We start from the raw sequence: 24724 nt of genomic DNA, 5'->3' as shown, positions 1-24724 counted from the left end.
ATAGGTAAGCGGTTTCAAGGTGAAAGAGTAGTGACGTGAACAACTTTAAATACAGGTGCTTCCTGTGCTCCTCGAACGTCCATCTGTGCTATTACATGTTTCAGCGTGCAGCAGTTGCTTTTGTTTATATTTTCATAGTTTTCCACAGCCTTAAAACAGTCTTCACCTTACCAGGTGGCATTGAAAAGAAAAACAAAATACGGGTGCAATTTGGCCTGGGCTGTTCCGTGAGCATTTTTTTTTATTTTGAAATGATACTAGGTTACCCGTTTCGAAAATACTGCGCAATAACCCCGCACGTGTCTACAAAGGAGAGCGCGAACGCTAACCGCCATTGGTTGCTCCACACGACTTGGGCGTTTAAAAGGGCGGTGCATTGTGGCTGAGAACTATTCTGCAAGAAGGTAAGCTTCCGAAGATGACTTTGGCGTCCCACATCGTAGCTTCCCTGATTTTATTCAGGGCATTTGGCCTTCTTTATGCTGGCCAGTCCTTTCCTGAAAACAACCCTCAGTTGGGAGTTTACCAAGACGAATCCAATGCAAGTATTTTTTCGCTGCTCTCGAATCTTCTTTGTTGCGCATGAGAATCTACAGCAAAAATTATGGTTTAATTTAAAATGTTCTCTTTTGTCTTTAACAAAACGCACTGTTTATAGACGAGCCAATATTGGTATTTTTTCAGTTTAGAGTAACTGAACGTTTTTTCGCGTATCAGGCTGTGCGATTGCACTAGTTGGAAAAACAAGCTTTCTTGAGTGAATAGTTGCAATTTTAAAAATTTCTACTGGGGAACTTGTTGCCAAAAGTGCAATTTTTACTTCGGGGCACAATATCACAATTGCCTGTTAGCAATACGTAAGCCAGTATAGATATTCTTTCTACCAATTTATAATGAATTGACTAAACTTCATCCAAATACATACATTGTGTATTTTTCAAGGAAAATTTGTAAGTTCTGCATAGCCTCTGCCAAATGGTGTGCTCTTAAAAAAAATTATACTCGAAATTATTTTGCTAGCTCATGGTTGATTTGTATAGTGTTAGTGGACGGTAATAAGCATCTATGTATATTTGTCCCACAAAAAGTCTTTACTGTTCTTTTTATACCAAAAGACATACACAACATTTCCCCCTGTGTATTTTCTTAAAGGGACACTGAAGTGAATTTCTCAAGCTCCCGTTTTTGCTTGCACTGCGTAGACTGGCTCAAATTAACACACTTTTCATCGTTTATCCGGTTGACAAATCGGTAATTATTTTACTAAGCGCGAAAAAAGAAAAACTACCATGCGCGGTTTGCGGCGGCCGCACCAACTAAGGCTGTGACGTTGAGAGGAGGGGCGCCGTGATTGGACGATGCCCAAGGTTAGCAATCACACAAGTTTCGGTTTCGGTTTCTGTTTTGTAAAACATAACCAATGGCGTTGTTGGATGGGCATTTTCAATATCTCAGTAAATTATCGTACCGCGCTTCTGCCATGTTGTCGGCTGTAAAATGCACAAGATAAGCCTCCCAGGACGGCTTGTAGTCGTAGCATTCACTAGCCGAGACCTACGCAGTGCATGAACGCCTTCCGCGTACCCGCAGACGCCCAAATGTCATGCGCTTTTCCCCCATATTTGGAGCTTGCCTCCCTCATGCCTGTATCGTAAAAAGCGTGTTCGCACCAGGCCAAGGGTCTGTTCATTCTGGCCTGTGCCCTGCTGTGCCCACTGCCTGCAAGCAGTCGGTGCTTATGGCAACAGCACGTACGAGAACTCGCTAGCGCGCTAGTGCCAGCCTGCGCGCGTTTTGTGAACTAGTTCGTGTAGCCATGAACGTTGCGGCCCAAAAAAAGGTGAACTCAATATAGAAAACATCGGCGGAAAACAAAAAAGTTAACTTACAAAAAAAAAGCCGGTACTCGCAGGGATTTGAACTCGTGACTTGCAAAACACTTGCGGTGACATACCTAGGGCCTCAGACAACTAAGCCACGGAGCTTTTTTTTTTTTTCTTTATTGCCTGTTTGGCGACAACACAACACGCACTGGAGCGGGACTCGAACGATTGGCTAATATAGGGTAGATATTGTATAACCGGTTTACACTTTTATTTAGTTTTGGCGTTTCAAGCAGCTTAGGTTACTATTTGTTGTCCTGCGATCGTGCAGTAAGCGTCGCCCGAGTTTCCACAGTAGCTCACGTCTAGCAATTGAATTTCGTAGACGGAAAAGCGTTCGCAGATGCGTAGTCGTGCTGCTGACCGCTGTGCTTGTTCGCCCAGCGCAAAAAAGTGCTTCCCGCGCCCTAGTTTTACGCTGTACGGTAAAAATATCAGTTGATTTTTTTTTCCTTACTACCTATATTGACTTCGCTGACTCTTCTCCCGCCTTCAAGAGGCCTTATATTTTCCTACTGGCGTACCAGTCAGCGAAGCGTCGCATGTGCGCTTGTGCAGCACTTGTGTGAAGCGACCTTGACTTGGAGCTAGATACAGTGTACAAACTAACCAAGTAAAGAAAGGCACATTCTTCCATTCACAAACGTGTCCTGGTTTCAACTGAGCGAACGAATTGCGACGACCTGTCGGCGGCCGGCGGACGAAACGCTGGGCCGACTGACTCTGTCGGCCGGGGAGCCGTGCAGTAGCGCAGCCGTGGCGCAGCCAATTGCCAGCTCATCCCCTTTTGACGTCACACGAAAACGCCACAGAACATGGGCGAGCGTAAAGAGAGGAGGACAGCATTTTCGAATTAGTTTTTCTACTAAATAAAATCGCGTAAACGCGCCTAGAGTGGTCGAAACATGGCCTGGGGACTCCGGACTACACTTTGCGCTAGTAATCCCGCAATGTTTACATATCACTTCAGTGTCCCTTTAAAGGGTAGGTTTGTGTAATATTTGTTTCTAAACAATATTTTGTAGTTCTTACAACAGTATTTTGTATGCCTAGTAGAAATTTAGGAAGAACAACTAAGGGCAGTGTAAATTACTTTATAGAGCAAGCTTTAAAAATATTGGTCTTTACTAAAGTTTACACTAGAAGGGAAAGGGTTAGCAGCATCTCAATCACCTAGCTGTCCGAAATACCCGAAACATTTTTAATGATCGATGAATGAAATAAACCGATTCTAGAGATCATAAACTATATTTAATGAATAGGGCTGTTTCTCAAACTGTAGGTGAATCTAGCGTGCCCAAAACAATGTTTATCCATCAGCTCACCTAAGCAGCTACATTTAACTTTTCAGACGAAAAGAAACAAGCATCGTGTGTAGTGTATCTCGAGCGTTTGCTCTGGAAAACAAGGGTAACAACGTACTCCGTGTTTTTAGTAAAGTGTGCTTTGTTTTGGCGGATAAATTTTGTCTCCTTGTCTGTGAACGTTTTTGAGGAAAAGGTTAAAGAACGCTAATTGTACGACGGTTTCTTTATCTACTTGCAGTGCTTTCCTCTGAGGAGCACTTGGTACATTATGTATAGAAGCTTCGAAAATGATCCCTATTTTGGAGGCAGTCCCATGTGCATCGCAGTTTACGAAAATGGCCCCTTCGAGAACGGCTCTGGAGGCATCACTGTTGAAGTGGGTGGGAAAGACAAAGTGTAAGTATAAATAACCCACGTTGCGGGTTCATGCTCAGGGTTATCTATTACGTTTATATCTTATGCTGCCAAAGAAGTTGAAAACGATAACCACCTGTGCTGTTTCCATGAAAAGAGTGGCAGTTCCTCGCCTTTACTAACTCGAGCATGGTCTTACAAAGCGTCCGTCTAAACAGCAACGTTAAAATTCCTAATCGATAATTTACTGCTATCCTTTACGAAATGGAAATTAATAAAGAGAAGCAAGCGCGCTACGTACACACTTTCAATTTCATAAATATTCACTGTGTTGTTCATCTTCTGGTTATATTGGAAAACTCTTTTCAGGAATGCAACTGCCACCTTGATATCCTCGCCTGGTTATGAAGTAAAGAATGTACTTAATATATCAGTAGATGGAGGTAAGTAATCCTCAGCCTTGCAAAACCTTTAGGTATTCGATGTTTAAGTTCAACGTTAAAGTTGCCTATCCCAAATACTGAACATGTCAACAGAACGTCGAAGACTACAGAGCGCTTAGACCCCACAAATACTAGCGAAAAAGCAATAGAGTGTATTGCTCTCTAGAAATTGGTGCATTCATATGACCTAAAATTTGTTAACGGAGGCAGGCTTTCACATTTTAATTTGTTTAAAACTGCAGGTGTGCTTTTGAATACTGTATTTTGTGCGAGGTTGCGGAGTTGACGACTTGATTCAGCGAGAGCTATGTAGTAGTAGTAATAGTAGTAGTTTTGGTGGTGGTGTTATGAGTGTTGGTTGTTTGATGAGGCGGACTTAGCCTTGCCTATGTTGTCCTTAATTGCTCTTCCCAAGCGACCTTACTTTGTGTCAAAGACACACAGAATTTCCATTCATCACTGGGCACTGTAGACTGCAAAAATCGAAACCAGATACGAGACCTCTCTCTTCAAATACACACTATTGTTTTTCATTCAGAAGAACAAAATGACGCTTGGGTATTCAAAAGGGGACTTGCGAATGTGTTTAAAGGGAGCAGATTTGTTTCTGGTAGAATTTGCCTTTTCTGGGTCCAGAGCAAAAATGACACTGTATTGCAACAGACAGGAGAATTGAGACACGATTTCCAAATCTGGTTTCGGAATTAAACTATGCACTTCTATTTACGCAGAGAACAGCCTAAAATGGTCATTTCCAGAGCGAAGCGTGCAACTTTGGATTTCTAGTTATTCACAATAGATCTGTATTGTTCTGAAATAATTCTTATCGTTGTCTCTGCTTGCTGATACTAGTTAATCTTTCGTTCTTTGTAATTGTATGGTCAAGAATTTTTAAATTTAACACTCGCGCTCTTTTTGCTTACTGAACATCCCCCAAAAAATACAATTGTGTAGCGTTTATTAGTACAGCTCTATTATATTTAAATATGGCTCGCCATGATTGTCTCTTTATGATCCAGAACTTAGTGTATACAAGCTATAACGTTTTGTATCTCTCGTTGGAAGCGTTTTTTACCTTTTAAATATGCTCCTTTTACAGCCCCTGAAGTAATGTTTAACGTAACCAGCGTCTACACAGACTGCGAAAGCTGCAAGGTGCTCCGTCATAGCTACGCAGATGGAGGTAAGCTACCCAAGTTGTGTCTGGCAGATAAAATTACGCCTTCGTGGCTGCAATGGGAATACGGAAGCCTTCAATCGCACGCACTCGATATCTGATTACACCAGCAGTAACACTTTGGTAGATTACGGATACGGCACAAACATACATTATTCATCCCGATGCGGTTTGAAATGCGCAGTGGAGAAAATACTTCAATATTAGATTCTACGCCTCAACACGTAACGAAAACCTGAACACAGAAGGATACCTTAAACAAAACAATTGTGTTTGCCCAAAATATCTGTAATCTTTCATGGCTAATTTCAAAAGGCGGTGTGTGACAACAGTAATAAATAATTTCTATATATCACAAATCGGTGGCTAGAGCCAGCGCACACGAATGCATACGTCATTTGTGAATCTAAGACGGAGAACAGGTTTTTAAATCGCAGCTATTTTGTGAGCCCAAATATTGACCTTAGCGTACAAACTGCTTGTTTTTTAACTTTGAGGCGCACCCCTCAAGTACTAGTGATCGGACGTGTTAGAGGTTTATGATGCGAGAAAATAATTGTACACGTGGTGTACATCACTTAGGTGGCTGCTGAGGCGTAGCTAATGAGAAAAAAATTAACAGATATATTTGTCGTTATCACCAGCCGTTCCTTATTCGTGTGGCATTCGTTCATTGTTGAAACACACGATTACGTTTATTTTTGACGTTTTGGAATCTGTTTTTTACCTCTACAAACTCTCTGAGCGTTTTTGGGTAAAATACGAGAAACATATGACACGCGGGACGGAGTACGAACGCACACTTTTATGCTCATAGATTAACATGCTTTGTTTAAATGAACGCCAAAGAATATCAGAGATTGACTTTATTGAATAAATCATTATTATTCTCACTATATATAACATATTTAAAACATGGGCTTCCCTTGTGGTGGATTTCTTCATGTTTGATTAGGGAGACAACCCACCTACTTCCACAGAAAGTCCACACAGCGGCAATTCTGTGAACAAGATTGGAATAAGTAGAGTGGACACTGTGTGAAATTATTTCTCCTGTCTACATTCGCGTTGTCGTTTGATTTGAATTGTTAAGTTTCCGAATCCGCCAATTTGTTTCTATAAATTTTTGGAAGGCATATTGGCTGCTCAACTGCACTGAGTTAACCTAATTCCGCCCCCACCCACATTGTTCCTGTTGTGGCCATGAATTCTACTCCTCGATGCTACACTGCAAACAACAGCTGTGAGCTTATGCCGGCAATATTCTGAACCACTGTGCGGTGGTTCATGAAAGTAATTGTGTATTTTGGAAAGCAGCATACACATTTTGCTGTGCGTTGATAAAACATTCCTACCGAAAGTTTTCACAACGGAGCCCTTTAGGGCTGGCAATATCCGTCCATCCCCCCAAAAAATTAGGCAGTTTAGGGGAAAGTGCCGAACAGGCAAGCAGCCCTCGAGTAAGTGTTGGGACCACGCACTTCAAGCAAAATGTAGGTAGTAGGGCACCAGGAATTGAACCATGGACCATTAGACACCGGAAGCCAAACCACTGCATCAGCACAAAAGCACGAGGACACAAGGTTAACAGTAAGGGGAACAAACACTTTTGCAGCCCATTGGGAAAAAAAAAACGCTTCCCGTTCTCGGTATTGAACCTGGGTTCATCGTGTTAAAAAACCGACGTCTATCCGACTGAGCTATCATGCTATGCGGGGCGCGCAGCATTTACTTTGAGTTCGTTGCACGGGCGTTGGCTTTGTACCTGGCCGCTGGTTCCAGCGCGTGCTAGCGCTGTTCACTTTGGCAGTGATGTTTAGGCGTGCGGACCGAACGAGCCGGGCCTGCCAGTCATGAAGAACTCTAAGCGGAAAGTTCGGAAATAAATATGAGGTTTAACAGCTGGGAACCCGAAGAAAGGACGCAGACTTGTACCACCAGCCTTGTGCACCACATTGTCACCACACTTGTGCCACTTGGGCAGGCTGTGCTAACTTTTGCATCTTTTTTATTACATATTATTTGGACATTGCAAAAGCTTGCAGGCAGCAATTCTAACGTTCTACGTTTTGCTAAAAAACAAAAATAATGAGGGAGGGCTGGTGCTGGGCTCTACGTTGCCCCCAATAGGTGTGGCATCATGAAGTGCAATGCCTACATTAAAGCTAAGCACCTAAAATAGGGTCCGCCGGGTGCAGGAACTTTGACGCCTAGTGGAATATTTTGTCTTTGCCTTGTGTAAGTAAAACAGCACGGAGGGACAAAAGGCTTTGCTCTCACACATTAGCGCCACGGTATCTTTATCACCAAAGGGAGCAAATTCAATGTTTTGTCAAACATTACGCACTAGTCGATCATATTTTGGGGAAATCGTTCACAAAAGTTTAAGGAAAAGTTCCTTCGCAAAAATTACGCACTCAACTGATTATCTTGTTTTCTACATGACGGCTTTCAGAAGTTGCTAATTCAGATTCTTGATGCAGCTGTGTCTTTCATTTATTCCGCTTTGGCTTTTGCACTAGAAAATTTACTATTGCTGTGTGTCTCCTGTGGTTCGCATGAGTAATGACAGTAAATATACTGTTTCGTTCAAAATCAATTAGACTGAGTTAGTTAATAGCGCTTCCAGTTTATATTGCGAGGTGTTTATGGTTGCTATTCCAAATTTGTGGTGACACCAGCTCCATCGACGTCGACGACTACCAGCTAAAAGTTTGTTCTAAATGCGTCAGTGTTGTTACACCCATCGTACGGAATATACAAACGTGCACTGCTCCGTAATCATTTGTCATGGATTTTGGAGAGGCAAAGGAAATGCTCTGAAGTTGAAATGTTCTCGTTTGGTTATTTAACGCGAATAACTTGGGGCACAAAGTGAGGAATCTACATGAGAAACGTGAATACGAACCATAGTGCAAGGATCATTTTTAATACCAAGTGGTAAAGGTTGCGTACCTACATGAATACAAGCGCGTGACCACTGATTCAGTCTCGATTGCGAACATGATGTTTGGTGTTTTCCGCCCGCTTACCACACCGTGCCAACGAAGGTGTGCATTATAACGGTCTCAATGGACCCAATTACTTGTTTTACTTGTTGTCATCGGAGGCTACATCTCTGTTTTTGTGCCCCAGCAGTATGGGTATTTAGAAAACGTCTATACTAGTGCATTCGTCTGTGATGCCTTCTCGGCTTTGCGATCGGTATTGTCCATTCTAACACTCTTTCAAGCGGTAACGGGATATTTTGAGAATCGAAACAATGGGCTCGTCAAGTAGGTGCAGCTGCCTAGCACGGGTACAACGCAGCCAATGGCGCCGCCTTCTGAGCATCGGCTCTGTCTGTTCTTTTGACATGCACACTGAGGGCTCGCTTTTACGCCAATTTTTCGATTCTGTTTTGCCCTCTGTTCTGTAGTTATGTTTCTGGAGAAGGCTTTCCGAAGTGCTGCGTTTATCACTTTAGCAATTATAGCATAAACAGACCGCTCCAAGCTCTTTAGGAGCTCCAGCAGGTAGGTGTTCATCGCTGTGCAGCGGGTAGGATGAGAGCGCGTTTTAAGACTGGAGGTATTGAAGGCCGAGCATTTTTATCCGCGTACTGAATGTCGTGCATTACGCATAGTAGGATAGAGTTCACCGACTCGCCGGCCGCCTCGCGAAAACTGGTTCACAGATCCACCGATTGAGGGTGCAGTGGTCTCCCTGGGTTGAAATAATCTCCCTCCCCCTACTGCCGGAAGAGAGAATGGAGGCTCCCGCCGCCGTCGTTCAGCTGCCAATTCCTCTGCTTGATATCGTAGAGTTTGCACGACCGCGGAGCTGCCGTTGGCGTGCGAGCGCCCATCGACGTTGCAGTCGTCACACGAGGACGAAAGTTCTTGTGTTTCAGCATAGTGTACACTCTGTAGAATTCGGTTTACTTTTGTTCTTCAATAATGCTGCAATAACACATTTTCTTGGGCCAATAAAGGCTGAATAATCCTAATTTTCAAGCAGCTTAAATTTTGTTTTTTGCTTCTCACCCGTTTTGAAAGGTCCGCCAGAAAGGTACCCATAAAGTGAAACAGAGCACGAATATTCAGCTTCGCTGTCCATCGATTTCATATATATATTTGTGAGGGTAATGTGTTTATCGTAATACGATAAAATGTGCAGTATTTTGGCTCACCTTTGCGGGAGTTGGACATTATTAGACCCCTTACCTAGCCTGTATTGGTCCAAAAGCTGCTACCTAATTGCGTGCCCTCAATACAAACATTTTTGAAAAAAATTTGGAATTGCGAGTGTTCTTACGCAAACAGGAGTGCATGGTTTCATGGGATGGCGCTGAAAAAGTGTGCTTGTCCGGATTTTATTTCTTGTAATTGGCATGAACATGAATTTCCAACCATATAATATAGTGCAGCGATGGTACCTGTGTCAGCAAGATATAAGTTCGTCGCTTAACTTTCAATAAAACACGACTTATATCGTTCATTTAAAATTTATTGCCTCATGTGGGTAGCGTGAGCGTTCACTGTTTTATCGTACGGATGGCTTTTGACGAATTTTATATAAATGTGCGTGTATTAAAAAGTACGTCCAAAAATTACTATTAAAGATATATTACCAACGTGGCTTAGAAATAGAATTTTTTTGAAAATTTCGCTGACACGGGTTTTGCCCAAACGAAGGCAAAAAGAACCCTGTGCAGAAACAGAACGCTATTTTTTGCAACTTACTACATTGCGTGCTTGGCAGTTATGTGACATGTTAAATTTTCTTAAGACGACAGTTTTTTCTTAACAGACGGCCATACATTTTTATGATGTCTTTCTATGTAAAGTTGCAGAACTCGACGATAATACCCGAAAGACAAATCAACTGTGGGTTGCCGTCACTTTTATTAGCACTGCCAATAGAAACCCGCACCTGCAGTTTCTGGAATGACCGTAGTGCCGAAAATTCGTACCCGATATTCGTACCCGGGCCATAAAATTGAAACGCCTAATTTCTGATAAATGATCTCACCCGTTTTAGAGGCGCTTTTTTGCTGGTGCGCAGAAAACAAGCATGTCCGAATGCTCGTATACCCGCAAAAGGCAGATCACATGACAGGTACTGAAGGCATCTGTTTATTCCAGCTAATGACCTCATCACAAAAAAGTCATGAGTTAACTTCAGTTAACCCTTCGATTTATGTGGTTCGACTATGTTGGTAACAAATTAAATACCTGAGTTGGCAGAATCCCATGGAACAAATAATCGGCATACTGGTGATCGGTATTAGTTAGGAAAACTTCTATTTCCATGCACACTACGGGCGCTAACATAGTCTCTGACGCAAAAATGACAGTTCAAATGACAAGTATTGGTATTACCTGTTTAGCCTAAGCATCGTCTGTTGTGGGACGTAAAAGGCTAGGCTAAAAGTCAAAGTGATGCCACTAAGGCAAAGGGGAATCACGTGGAACAAATAAAAATGCATCTTTCTTTTCTTCATGAGACCGCCATGGCGAGTCATAAAATGGGGTAAATTTAAAATTGAAGCCGCTAGGGCATATAAGATATGAAATTAAAGTCATCGATTTGGCAATCACGTGGGACAAAAATGGGTAATGTCTACACCCTCAGATAGTCAAGATGATTTATATATTGGGCTAAAATTCAAATTAGGGGCAATAGCGCTTGTGACGTATCATAGGAATAAGGCATAGGAATAACAAAAAATTCCATAAGGCATAGGAATAACAAAAACACTTATGCGGCTCATCGCGATAGTCATGGTGAGTCATACATTGCGTGAAAATGGAATGTTTTGCCGCTGTGCCGTGTGGGGTATCAAAATACAGCTTGCGACAGGAGGAATCACGTTGAACAAATAAAAGACCGCATCCTGTTTAAGATAAAAAGACATCCTGCTTAACATCGTGACATCACTATGATGACTCATAGATTCCGCTAAATTCAAAAATTCAAATAGATGCCGCCTAATAATGTGGACTACCAAATACATGGGCCGATGAGGGGAATCACTTAAGGAAAAAATAATTGCTTCTTATTGTCATGAGATCGTCAAGGTGAAGAATAAGGTTGGTTAAAATTCACAAAATTAAAAACAGGCCGCTAGAGCGTGTAGTGTATCGAATTAATGGTCTGGATGAGCGGAATCAAGTAGTAAATAATAAAAAAATGGATCCAGCTTTCCATCATGACAATATGATGGTCAGCAACGAATTGGGTAAAATATAAAGAAAAATTCAAATTGATGCGATAGGACGTGTTGTGCATCATATTGAAAGCCCGAATGAGGCGAATCACGCAGGACAAGTACTAAAGAGCACTATGCTTATCATGGTGATATTGTTATAGTGAATCTTAAAGAGGGTTAAAATATCAGGTGATACCGCTACGACGTGTGGACTATGAAATAAAAGTCTCGATGCGGAAAATCAGATGCAGCGAACAATGTATCTTGCTGATCAACAGTAATTAGAGAGATTAAACCTCGCAAACACACTACGGACATCGAAATGTCGCAGATACATAAAAAAGTCGTCACATAGAGGTCGTGGTGGCACGTGCAGCCACATAATTGACCCTATAATGAGATAGTTATGGCTAGTCATACATTGGTTTAAAAATAAAGAGATGCCGCTTGGCCGTGTCGGAAGTACCTGTGAAAGGCGGAGGATCGGATGAAGCCAATGAAAAGCATGCTGCGGAGTAATGATCACTTTTAAGAAAAAACTCTCATCTGGCGCTCGACAGTTATAAAGTGCTCGAGGAGTGTTGGCACGCCATCTTCAAAACGTGGTTGGAGCGACATATTGCTGCTCTCAAAATTTCTAAACATGGTTGCGTTGCAATCGAACCTCATACCAACTCACGTGATGGTATAGCTTGCAATTAATAGGGCATCAGTTTGCTTACAAATGACTGGCTGTATCATGAATTGCGCTCTTTCTACTCTGTCCGGTGCCCGAGCAGGGTGGGTCGCTAGTGTTGCCAGCTGAATTTTAGACTGTTCCTCCGCGTTCTAATGCTTTTCTTCAGCTTTACATAAATGTTACTCAAATGACCCCACTTAACCAGATATGTATCGGCTGTAAAATAAAAGCATATCACCTGGATAAGAAATGAAAGCGCGCTTATATATGTGCCACGCAACATACGTTGTAATTTCACTTCTTAATTTTCTTCGTCTCTTTTTTGTAGTCCTATGTGTTTACTTCAAATTCTATCCCCACAAGCTTTACGCCCCAGATCCGGATTGAAATAGCTGTTGAGAAGCGCACACCATAGTATGTCTACGCACCGAAGCGCCAGCATATAGCAAGCCTGCAACCCACGCAATCCGCATCCATTGCATGGCGGTAATGCGCAATATTATAGCAGCGCTGTTATATCATAGTTCAGATTGCTTCATATGCCACATAGCTATTTCATATTGAAATTTTGTTTCATTGAACCAAACCTGCCATTCCGTGATGAGGCAATCCGACTGAAGGGCTGCGTTTAAATTTTGACAACGTTGACGTATTTACATGCGCTGACATATTGACACACGCGTGTTTTCGCTTTTCGCATTGGTCTAAAAAGTAGGTGCAGAGTGGCCGTGATCATCACGCGGCCTTGGGATTCGCAGCACAACGCCTTAACCACTGCGCCACTGCGGCGTAATTGGTTCCTATTGTGGGCGTTGATACGGGTCACAGAGTTTTCAAAGTAATTTAAACCTTATACCGGGTGTCCCAGCTATCATGCACTATTTTAACAATGCTCAATTGCGCTACTTGTCGAAAACGTAGAGCATAATGTTTTCACTACAGTATAGTAGCGGCCACCATGTTTTCGTTGATTAGAGTTAATTATTTGATTTTCATAATTGCCTAATTCACGTAGTATTGTGTTAATATTTAAAGTATAAATGAGGTGCTGGCAGGCACCCGCGAGAGGCATCTAGCTGCGGTATTATCAGAGATGAACTAATTGCCCACACCTTAATGCTGACTGGTCAAGACACACCGCGAAATATGAAAAATAACACGCGACGGCGTTTTCGCCCGCATCGTAAAACAGGATACTTCCGGTGGGCTTGACTTTTGTCTGAATATGATTTATTATGGTCTCTCTGAGTGTCAATATTTTAAATTTACGTTATTATAAAAATACCCTTGTTAGTCTTGCCAATTAGGAATTCTTGCGCAGATACAGGACATTACATGGTTCGCGCTGTATGGTACTTGCCAACGAGCGCTTTCTTAATAAATTTATTGCGGAATTTAGCAAATCCATTGGTACCATGGTAGAATGAGGCATGAGGTTCAATCATATCCGGGAGAAATCGCCCCAAGAGTGGCTGTAAGCATTGAATACAAAAGGTTAAACACAATGTTGCAATTGGGAAACATATCTCTTGTGTCCTGAAAATTTCTTTTATAGAAACACCAGGAAGAATAATTTAGAAGCACGACATCTCTTTCGAACATAAAATGCTCGCTTCCTAGTCTTTTCGACGTTGGGGTTTCGATGCCGCCACTCATAAATAGTTGAGGCACCGGGCCATTTTTTTCTTTCACGAAGTGTTGCAGGAAAGTACTATCAGAGAGATCATCAATCTGGGTGCTCGTTGTAAAATCAACGACATAATCTGCGCCAACATTGGGTTCCTTTGTTGAGTAACATAGGCGCCCTCAATATTACAGCCAGTTATGTATTGGCGCAACGGACATTTAGGAAATGTAAAACGAATCACCACGTGAAGTGCAAACCTGTGTGTTTGCTCCTCGTATCGCAACATACGAAAAGACAAGACAGGCAATTGCGGACGGGTTGTTTGTTCAGACAATGGTAACCTATTGCTCAGATGACCGTGATAAGCCGAAATAAATAACATAACAAATAATCAAGAATACAAGGTATATTAGCATGGTAGATTTTAGTGATCGGTGGCTTGCGCTTTTGGCCCTATGCAGCCGATTACAAAGGGTCCCCTATCGCCACATGCATCTTGCCCCCAGCTGCGGCATTACGCCCGCTTTGTTTTTATTGGCTCCGCGAGCGTTTTGCCGGACACTGCAAGACGCATGTGTATACCTCACCACGTTTTAAGGATGTCGTGGGAACACGCAACAAGGTCAATTGATCTCTCTGAACCACCAGAAGAGGCATTCGATTATTGCCGTCCTTAAAAGCGGAACTCGCCATTATTTATCGGCATGCATTTGCTTTGCCTGCACATGCCACATTATCGTTATTTACACATTGGATGACCTTCCAACATGACACGAAGTTCTTATTCTGCTGCGACTATACAAAGGGGTGTTTGATGTGGTCATCCAACGTTGGTTATTCTAGCGCTTTTGAACTTTCGTTTGACACTACAATTGCCTGTGTGCGATAATTTTAACGTCCGCAGTGAGATCCAGAATTTTAACAGCTCTTAACAAGTACTGGCAGCATGCTGGTTTTACTAGCCGGTATGATCTCCCGCACAGATACCTTTGATATGATACCACACATGCGGGATATATTGGTCGCAGTTATTACAGGACCGGGGTAATTGGAGAAAAATGGGAGACATCTTTGCCCTGCAGTGGGCGTAGATAGCTGGTGATGATGATGAAGCGTGATTGGCATCGCTTTTAGGTTAACCCCAATCTATGATTAGCCATGGCTACTTGGTGGGGCATTACATAATTGGTGGGGCATTACATAATACACCCATCGCCGGGATGTATCAGTTGACGCTGATTGCGTGCCTGCGACCATTTCACCGTCCAAAGTGTATTCACGAAGTCTAACTACTTGTAACCGCCACAAATAGGAAGAATAAATTTTAACCATCTCACGTGAATATCCTAATCATCATCATCACCAGCCTATCTACGCCCACTGCAGGGCAAAGGCCTCTCCTATTATTCTCCAATTACCTCGGTCCTGTGCCAACTGTGACCAATTTATCCCCGCAAACTTCTTGATCTCATCTGCCCATCTAACTTTCTGCCGCCCCCTGCAACGCTTGCCTTCTCTAGGGATCCACTCTGTTACCTTTAAAGACCAGCGGTTATCTTGCCTTCGCAATACATGCCCTGCCCACGTCCATTTCTTCTTCTTAATTTCTACTAATATGTCTTTAAAACCAGTTTGCTCTCTGACCCACTCCGCTCTCTTCTTGTCCCTTAATGTTACACCTATCATTTTACGCTCCATTGCCCGCTGAGTCGTTCTCAATTTAAGTTGAACCCTCTTAGTGAGCCTCCAAGTTTCTGCCCCGTAGGTGAGTACCGGTAAGATGCAGCTGTCATACACTTTCTTCTTCAGCGATAATGGTAGGCTGCTATTCATTATCTGAGAATGTCTGCCATATGCACCCCACCCCATTCTGATCCTTCTAGTTATCTCTGCCTCATCGTTGGGATCTGGGGTCACAACTTGGCCTAAGTAGATATATTCGCTTACCACTTCCACTGCCTCGCCACCTATCTCAAACTGCTGTGCTGTCCCGAGGTTATTGATCATTGCTTTAGTTTTCTGCATATTAATTTTCAGGCCCACGGTTCTACTCTGTTCGCCCAGTGCGGAAAGCATGCTTTGCAATTCGTCCCCCGAGTTACTTAGCAAGGCAACGTCATCAGCAAATCTGAGGTTACTGAGGCATTCTCCATTAACCCTTACTCCCACCTGTTCCCAATCCAACGTTCTGAATACTTCTTGTAAGCATACTGTGAATAACATTGGAGAGATTGTGTCTCCTTGTCTGACACCCTTCCTTATAGGTATTTTACTGCTCTCCCTATGGAGGATGATGGTGGCGGTAGACCCACTGTAGATATCCTCTAGTATTCTTACATAATGCTCATCTACCTTCTGGTTCCGTAATGCCTGAATGACTGCTAAGGTTTCGACCGAGTCAAATGCTTTCTCATAATCTATGAAGGCTATATATAGGGGTTCAGTATACTCAGCGCACTTCTCTATCACCTGATTGATCGTGTGAATATGGTCCATTGTTGAATAACCTTTGCGGAACCCTGTTTGTTCTTTAGGTTGACTGAAATCTAAGGTTGCAGAGATTCGGTTAGCGATTACCTTGGTAAATACCTTGTAGACGACTGATCTGTAATCGGCCTGTAATTTTTCAAGTCCTTCATGTCGCCTTTGTTATGGATTAGGATGATGTTCGCGTTCTTCCAAGATTCCGGTACCAATGCGGTCATTAGGCATTGCGTATACAGGTTTTGCCAGTTTTTCAAGTACAATTTCTCCGCCATCCTTCAAGAGGTCTGCTGTTATCTGATCCTCGCCAGGTGCTTTGCCCCCTTTCATTTCTTTCAAAGCCTTCCTTACTTCTTCGGTCGTTACTGGTGGGATGTCTATCTCCTCTGAACTACTGTCTCGTTCGGCATTATCCTGTATGTCCCGGCTACTGTCAGATCCCTATATAACTCTCGGCCACTGTGACTATTTCATCCCTATTTGTGATGGCATTGCCTTGCTTATCCTTAAGTGCATACATCTGATTTTTCCCCACGCCAAGACGTCTCTTCACTGCTTTCAGGCTACCTCCGTTCTTTACAGCGTATTCGATCCTCTCCATATTATACTTCCGTATGTCAGCTGTCTTACGCCTATTGATTAACTTCGAGAGCTCGGCTAGTTCTATTCTGTCAGCTGCGGTAGAGATTCTCATGGTTTGCCGTTTACTGATTAGATCTTTCGTCTCCTGTCAAAGTTTACCAGTATCCTGTCTAGCCATAGTGCCCCCGACTTCTATTGCACACTCCGTCATGATGCGTGTAAGGTTGTCGCTGGCTTCCTGTGTCGTAGGCTCGGCTTCCTCGTTAAGGGCGGAATATCGGTTCTGCAGCGCGATCCTGAATTCTTCTACTTTACGTCTTACTGTTAGTTCGTTTATCGGCTTCTTTCGTGCTAGCTTGTTGCGGTCCCTCCTCAAATCTAGCCTAATTCGAGATCTTACCATACGGTGGTCACTACACCTTACCCTAATCCTAATATCCTAATCTAGACCTTTATTTTGAAACCCCACACGTCCTGGTGGCATCACTTGTAATTTTCACCAAAGCCAGGGCTAGCCATGACTATCCATCACACGGCCATTCACTAGGCTGAACGCTCGTCACTGGGACCTATTTGTTCACAGCTAGCGTGGTTGTCTGCAACGATTTGAGAATCCGCAGTGATCTCGCGAAATTTAAATACTTTTAACTAGTACTCAGACTTGTTTAATTTGCCCCACGTGATGGCCCTCACCAAGATCTTAAACTGTCCCACATGCCCTAGCGGCATCATTTAAATTTTAACTGAATCTGTAACACCACGACTTTCCCATCATCAGCAGCCTTCATTTTTTATGTGTCCCTCATTTCCCTCGTCGAGGCCTTTAATTATTTACCCTGCTTGTAAAAGCGGAGTCTGATTGAATTTCATCCTAATCTATGACTCACCATGACTATCTCTCATACTATAAGCACTCAACATGGTTTATTTCTGCCACGTAATTCCCCTTATTGCGACCTCTGTTTTATATCCCACAAGCCCTTGAACAAACCTTTAAATTTTACCCACTGTATGACGAGCCATGAGTGCTTCATAACGCGTTCATTGAATGGACTAAGCTCCCGTCGCCCGGACCTGTCGTTTGACACACCGTTTGCGCGTCAGCGGCCATTTTAACAGCCCTAGTACGTGGGAGCAGTTTAACTTATCCTAACTGGTAGTGAGTAGCAATATGGGACTTAATTCGCTGCTCCCGTCTCCACTTACTCAGGCATTCCGTTGACTCGTGTGACGTCATCCCGAACTGACATACTTCGGAATTTCCGGCAGCGCTACGTATAGGGGCAGAACAAAAAAAAAAATACTGGTTCATTCACCAAAAAAGTCTATTTGTCAAACCAACGAGCCAGATATATGCTACAGTGGCAGCCGAAAACGTCTCAACTATATCACAAAAAATTATGAGATTCAATATCACCAAGAAACAAGATGTAAATTTGATGAACTTTCTCTCTAATGATTAACTGCCAGTTTTAGTAGTCTACTGGCGAAAACATCAGAAGCTCGCCCGTTACCTCACATGCTAAAATTTCACTTTGTAAAGCTAAAAAATACTTGCAGCAGTCATTTCTGAAATATATGTACGTATCATCACTAAAATCGTGAGAGGTTGCGAGCAGTCGCACTTTTTTACATCACGAAAAAATGCGTGTCAGATGCACACGCATTGGAATGTCAAGTTCATGTTTCACATTTCGATTACGGGTGGCGCTGTTGAGTGGCGCCAGCAGGGACACCTATCCCAAACTCGGGTCCCTGTAGTTCCTACGATTCTGATGCTTTAAGCTCCGTTCATTAAAATTATTGACTTGATATGGCTTACAGAGTCTGTTGATTGGGTTGGCAGGGAGGGTCGACGTTGTGTAGCGGCCACGAAACCAAGTGCTGATGCAACACCGAGTACGACGACAAAGGGGCGCCAGAGGTGTGCGCTGTTGGTGTCGTGAGCAGACATCTCGTATTTGTGTTCAGGAAACCTGCTAGCACAGCGTTGCGCTGCCGTAAGGTGTCGAGGAGTTTTCTTTCTAACGGTTGATGCCAACGTGATCGCAAGAAATGAGGAAGAAGGCTGCGCTAACACCTTCGCTGAATAAATATTCCACAGGTAACTGACACGCCCCCGCTACATACAAAGCAAAAATACGCAGCTTAGGACACGGCGGCGGTCGTCAAAAATATGGGCGGAACTCCATGGGTTACACATGGACAAGAATGCAGTTACAAAAATTAAGCAGGCGCGTGGGACAACAGCGTTGCATTTTACCTGTCTATATTCGTATTGCAGCGTTAGCATTATGAAGTCTACGATATTTCTGCCGCTATAAGGTTGCTCTAAAAACGTAACTACTAAAAAAACCTTGGGTATGTATTGTTTAAACTTGAAGCATAAAGGCAAGCCGTACCTTTCTTTTCGGCTGATGAACGCTAGTGGTAAAATATTTTCGCACAACATATTTCAAAAGAAGCGCGGACCCTGGAAAAATTAATGGACGAAATGTGACCAGAAAGAGAGAGTTGTTGTGTTTCAGCCTAAAATAACTGTTGAATTTTCTCTACGCAGGTCAAGGATGCTCATTGTGGCAACCGGAGAGCGCACTTGGTCAAAATATCACGTGCTGCCACTTCATCTATGATTTGTTGTGCAACACGTCCACAAAATACGATATCTACGGCAAATGCTCTCAAGAAAGTTAAGCTGGCGATGTCCGCGCTTTTTCACGCTGGTCGGGTTTAAATAAACTTTCAAGCATACCAGAATGTTCCCCTGTGCCACATGTTTTATAGGCCATAGAATACTTTGTATGCGTGCGTGAGCCCGTGAGTTTAGAAAGGAATGGTTCTAGCAACAGAGCATACTATTGCTTTCACGATTAGATGTTCGGGCAATGATGTTGCTATGATACGACGTTTTGTACATTTTAGTAATACTAATATTTTACAAAAGATGGTGAGTAATAAGGAATTTCCATTGCCTATTGCGGCGCCATAATAACAATAGAATACTAATCCTGGGCAATGCTGGGGCAATGCATGTTGCGATTGAACCAGAGGTATTTATTACATTTATTGCTCTTTTCTGCAACAAGATGAGTTTAGTAGTGATAGGAATCATATACGCCCTAGTGATATTTTTGCTCTCTCCTTGCATTAACCAAATGGTGTTACTATGGTTTCTCTGTTTATTACACACGGCGACGTATATATTGGCCGCACACTATAATAGCAAAAGTGACAAGAGGAATCGCACTTTGGCACCTGATACGTAGCAGTGACATTTTTTCTTGCTCAGCACTGTACTGGACTGAGAGTCCAAAATACTCCCTCAGAGAGATTAACTATACCAGTTCAAAGTACACAAAAAATAAATGGAAAATAGAGCTAATATTCCCGAAAATAATTTAAGGCTTGAATTACAATTCCCGGAGTGTATTGGATGTTCTGTCCTACAACGTTTGGGAACACAAAAACTGGTGGTTTTTTACTGGCCGTATTATCACCTTGGCTAAGAGGCAGGCCGTACAGAAGGGCTCTGGAATATTTAGAGTAACCAACCGTTTTTTCGGGCTCCGAAAATTCGTACTTTAATGGATATTCTGGACTTTTCCGAGGAACCGCCAGTTCTCCCACAGGATTAATATATGTTAACAAGGAATATGTCGGACAAATAAAGCCAAAAGTTTAATTTTCCGGACAAAAAGTCCCGCGACAGAGCCACAGTGCGACTTTTGGACAACGCCAGCTTGAATTCTAAGCCGCCTGCCTGGCTTCGGATAGAATGGGTTTTATCTTGACTCCCGCCGTGGTAGCAAGGGCATAATTTTGCACGTAGTCAGCGGGAGAAGGAATCTGCAAAGCCGCAAACGGGGCGTAGGTGGCCTGTTTTTTTTTCAGACTCCACATCCTTATGCACCAGGTGACGGTGGCTATAGGCAATGTCCTTACCAGTTTTGCCTTGGATGCGCGTCGTGGACGTTATACTTTTTCTTGATTAGTAGCCAGGTGATTGTGGTTCACGAGATCTAAACCTTCGCCCGCTCACTGTGCGTGCCATCACAGCGATTGTGATGTTGCCGAGAAATTGCCGAGAAATTGCCAAAAAATTGCGAAGCGCCGCATATGAGGGCGAGCCGCGCAGCGACCTCTCGGCGCCTAACAAACCAGAAATTCCGGAGCGTTCAAGTGTGATGCCTCGCGATGCCAGCCAAGCGTCTCCGCGTCTCCTACACACGTTTGTAGAGACATGCGTACACACTAATGCAGATTGTTTAAGATTAGCAAAACATATATTTTCGTCATTGGCTGTAACTACAGCAACACTTGCTCGGAACAAGAAAGACACGTCACAGCGTAAGGCCCTTCAAGTTGATGTCTAATGATTATTACTTAAAGCAAAATGGAGGAAGTTCTCACCTATAGCAACCCCGACGGAGTAAATGTCATTACAGCTGCGAAGACGAAGCAAATCGGCTACATTCGTGGACTTAAACATCCGTCATTTTCGTGAAGGTTGCGTACACCTTCCCTACCTTCAAGCTGAAGCGTGAGTGTGAGCTTCCTTCATTTTTTCTTGAAGCAGCTCCTGGTTCACGTCGAAGAGTTGGGCGGACGGAAGGGCATCGTCTTATTAACACTGAAAGTCGGCGATGGCAATAATGCCACTTCCTCCGTGAATATCTTAGAGGAATGCAATACTAACTGCCCATTTTAAGTGCTAATTTCCCTTGGTAAAATTAGTTATGAGGACGTGGGATTTAACTGGCTTCAAGCAGACAATACCTCTTGCGACGGAGACACAACGCTAAAGCATGAAGTATTGGTCTCCATCTACGAAGGAGTCGCTGTCAGGAGAAGCAATTTAGAGCAGACAGCAATCACGCTTGCATGCGGAAGCAGGGTGACGTGGTTGTACGCCGTCCTGAGTGTAGAGTTTTGTTCAGGGCTTGATTTTGGTGTCACAGCGCGATCAGCGGTAGAACTGATCGTATTTTTTTTGCAAATCTATAACGGCACCGTTATCGCTAAAGACATTTATTCATAGGACTACATCGCGGGAGGAGTCGGTGAATATAACAACCATGGCAGGGTCGGTGGTGACGTTTATGGGGATGTGCGACGTACAGGTTCCACTTGGCCATACGAGGTGACGTTTTGCTGTGCGCATGTGCGTAATGTCCCAGCTTGTAACTTTGTCAGGTTCGACGCTAACTATCCGCTCATCACTGAATAGTCGGCTCTACTGTCTAGTGGTCCTCCAACATCAAGTCCGTTCATGGATGGAAGAACAACAGACGTAGTCATCATGGACGGTGTGCCTATGTATCGTATCGCGGCTTGTGCGTGTTGATGGTCGGTCACTACAAGTTATCGTTTTCTTTGCGGCGGGCTTGGTCACGCCAGGTGTGCGTCACTCCGTGTGATCTTCATCGTGTTCAGAGATTACGTCTGGGTGTGAACAGGGCGTCAGTCTGTGGTCGCAACCTGAATCTTTGTGGTCTCTGCGTCGTTCGAAGATGTTTGCTTTTTCGCTGCACTGCAATTTCAACTCCAGAAGCTACGGTTGTTATTTTCCCTTATGTGGTAACGGAAACCTTCCACGTCCAAGGTCAGGGTGGCTGGGGTAGCTGGATGATTCGTATACTGACAAGGCGACGGTGAATGGTTATTTTGGAGCGGGGGTCAGTAGGTGGGCGATAGGTGTTCGTGGATTTTTTCCAGGCGTTGTCCGTTGTCTGGGGAACGGGGTGGATACGGCAATGGGAAACGGCGCAGTCCGGGTCACTTGTACGGGCAGCGTCTGGAGATGTGGCCGGCAATGCTGGTAGCACAGTGGGCGATGGTTTGTGGATAGCCTTGAGGTGGAGTGTTGCATTTCAGGGGTAAGTCGGATGACAATGGGCGGCGGTAGCACATTTCCTGCTGACGAGTAACCGGAGGGCGGGGGCGGAGAACACGAGCGGTGTACGCCGTGGCTTGCGGCTCGCTGGGTGGTTCCGTCGAAGTAAAAGCCCCTTGTGCGTGTTGCACTTAGCGGATAACTTCAGTGATGGAAGGGAATCGAGGTTTCGGTGGGTAGCCTTGAGGTGGAGTGTTGCATTTCAGGGGTAAGTCGGGTGACAATGGGCGGCGGTAGCACAGTTCCTGCTGACGAGTAACCGGAGGGCAGGGGCGGAGAACACCAGCGGTCTACGCCGTGGCTTGCGGCTCGCTGGGTGGTTCCGTCGAAGTAGAAGCCCCTTGTGCGTGTTGCACTTAGAGGATAACTTCAGTGACGGAAGGAAATCGAGGTTTCGGTGTGTTGGAAAACGTTTCCGAGGTTCATCACGCACAACGGCGTGTATAATCCCCGCAATGAGTCCGTTTTGGCACCAACTACATAAACGCGGTTCCCAGCGAAACCGTCAATTTGTCAGTCGTTCTGCATAGCATCGCCCACATTTCAATCGCTTTCTTAGTCACTTTAGCCTCAGAGAGAAATTCATGAGCGGTTTGTGGTGTCCGCGAATTAGGCCAGCGAAAGGGTCCTGGAAAAGCCCGCGCATCAGAAACCCCAGTTTCTTCTCTTCGCTCATGTCTGCATCAGAACGTCGAAGTAATCTGTTCACCTCTTCCAGAAAAATTATCACCCCTTCGATGCGGTTTTGTGGGCGAGTCTGCAGAAAAACTTCCACTCATGCCTTATATACGACAGTCGTGAAGGTCTTCAAAAAAGCGCTCTTAAATACGGCACAGGTCGTAAGAGAGATCTCGCCGTTCTCGAACCAAATTAGAGCCGAGTCTGGAAGGTATAAAAACAAATATCATAGCGTTTCCTCAAACAGGCTGTTGGACCTGAGTAATTCACTTTTAAAACTGTTCCAGTCATGTGCAAAGCATTCGTCAATATCTGCGCGTATCGGACCCCTGTTTTTTTATACGAAACAGGAAGGGTATTGTTTTTGATTGTAATAAAGGTGCGGTGCCACAGCTAGGATAACTTCAGTGACGGATTGTAATAAAGGTGTGGTGCCACAGCTAGGACGTTACGGACAGGCACAAACACTTAATAGTATCAACGCTCTGATTTTATTGCATGCTGGTCCAGCACGAAAGGAAGACAGAAAAAATAGTTTGAAAAGCGATGCAGCAAACATTTAATTTTTAAAAATGCTACCCAGAAATGACAGGACACGGGTCAATTTCACAAAAAACAGATCTCTTTTTCAATCGGTGAGACACCTGTAGCACTAATGCAAACTTCACTGCAGTGCGCCTGGAATCTCCCGCGTGCTTTCTGCTCCCAACATCGGCCTAGGATGCTGGATTTCTCGAACAGCGGCGTCCACCCGCAATTTTTGCAATGTTCAGTAGGTGACCTCCAATAGACTTGTTGAGCACATTGGCATGCTCGCACTGGCAGTCATTAATGCAGCAGCCTATATGGCGTATGTCCCATTCTTTGCAATTGAGTGGGATGCTGTAAGAACTGCACATTTGTATTCTACAAATTGCCGGACAAGCTTCTTTTCACGGATCTTATCTGCATTGTAGTTCGTTTAAACCTTCCTGCAGAGGGGTGCAAGTTTGTTCAGGGCTCTGAACCGGACGCGAACCCTGAATATTCTCGCTACATTTTTGGTATTGTGCGAAACCTGATGTACAGTAATGGACAAATAAAATGTGAACAGGAAAATATTAACCTGAACACGCAACATTGAAAATTACTGTTTGTTGAGGCCCAAAATGGCGCGCTGTTGGTATGGTTGTAAAGCCAAATTTGTGAACTTTGGTATTGTAACTAAGCCACGCGTTGTTTTGCTTTTCGATTTATTTATTTAGTCACCCTCCAGGTCCAGGGGAATTACAGAGAGGAGTGGTACGTACATGTACTTCATCCAACTAAAAATACAACAGAAAATTTGTGAGGAGGTAACATTGCCTGATACAGGGTAGAACTAAAGGCTGAATACAAACAAAATTAGTGACAGCAACCCTAAATAAAACAGCATCAAGTATACC

At 43.7% G+C, this 24724-nt stretch overlaps 1 protein-coding gene across 1 annotated transcript; it reads left to right on the top strand.

The window, feature by feature from the left end:
• Positions 1-362: 362 nt before the first annotated feature.
• On the top strand, positions 363-19489 carry LOC144146860 (uncharacterized). The gene is made up of 5 exons (XM_077678818.1): positions 363-541; positions 3429-3586; positions 3914-3987; positions 5087-5170; positions 19290-19489. Exons 1-5 carry the CDS (start codon positions 419-421, stop codon positions 19421-19423), a joined length of 573 nt encoding a protein of 190 aa, XP_077534944.1. The 5' UTR covers positions 363-418; the 3' UTR covers positions 19424-19489.
• The last annotated feature ends 5235 nt before the right edge of the window (positions 19490-24724 follow it).

Source organism: Haemaphysalis longicornis, unplaced genomic scaffold, assembly GCF_048455015.1.
Source record: "Haemaphysalis longicornis isolate Haplotype H1 unplaced genomic scaffold, Haemaphysalis longicornis Haplotype H1 scaffold_7, whole genome shotgun sequence".
Taxonomy (NCBI): domain Eukaryota; kingdom Metazoa; phylum Arthropoda; class Arachnida; order Ixodida; family Ixodidae; genus Haemaphysalis; species Haemaphysalis longicornis.
The sequence above is the reverse complement of the archived record's forward strand: the minus strand, read 5'-3'. Positions and strand labels throughout refer to the sequence as shown.

Bases quoted from the DNA above. Each gene is read 5' to 3' on its own strand.
- LOC144146860 (XM_077678818.1), top strand. From the start codon at position 419: ATGACTTTGGCGTCCCACATCGTAGCTTCCCTGATTTTATTCAGGGCA. The intron at 542-3,428 runs GCAAGTATTTTT...ATCTACTTGCAG, and splicing joins TTTACCAAGACGAATCCAAT to TGCTTTCCTCTGAGGAGCAC. The intron at 3,988-5,086 runs GTAAGTAATCCT...CTCCTTTTACAG, and splicing joins TAATATATCAGTAGATGGAG to CCCCTGAAGTAATGTTTAAC.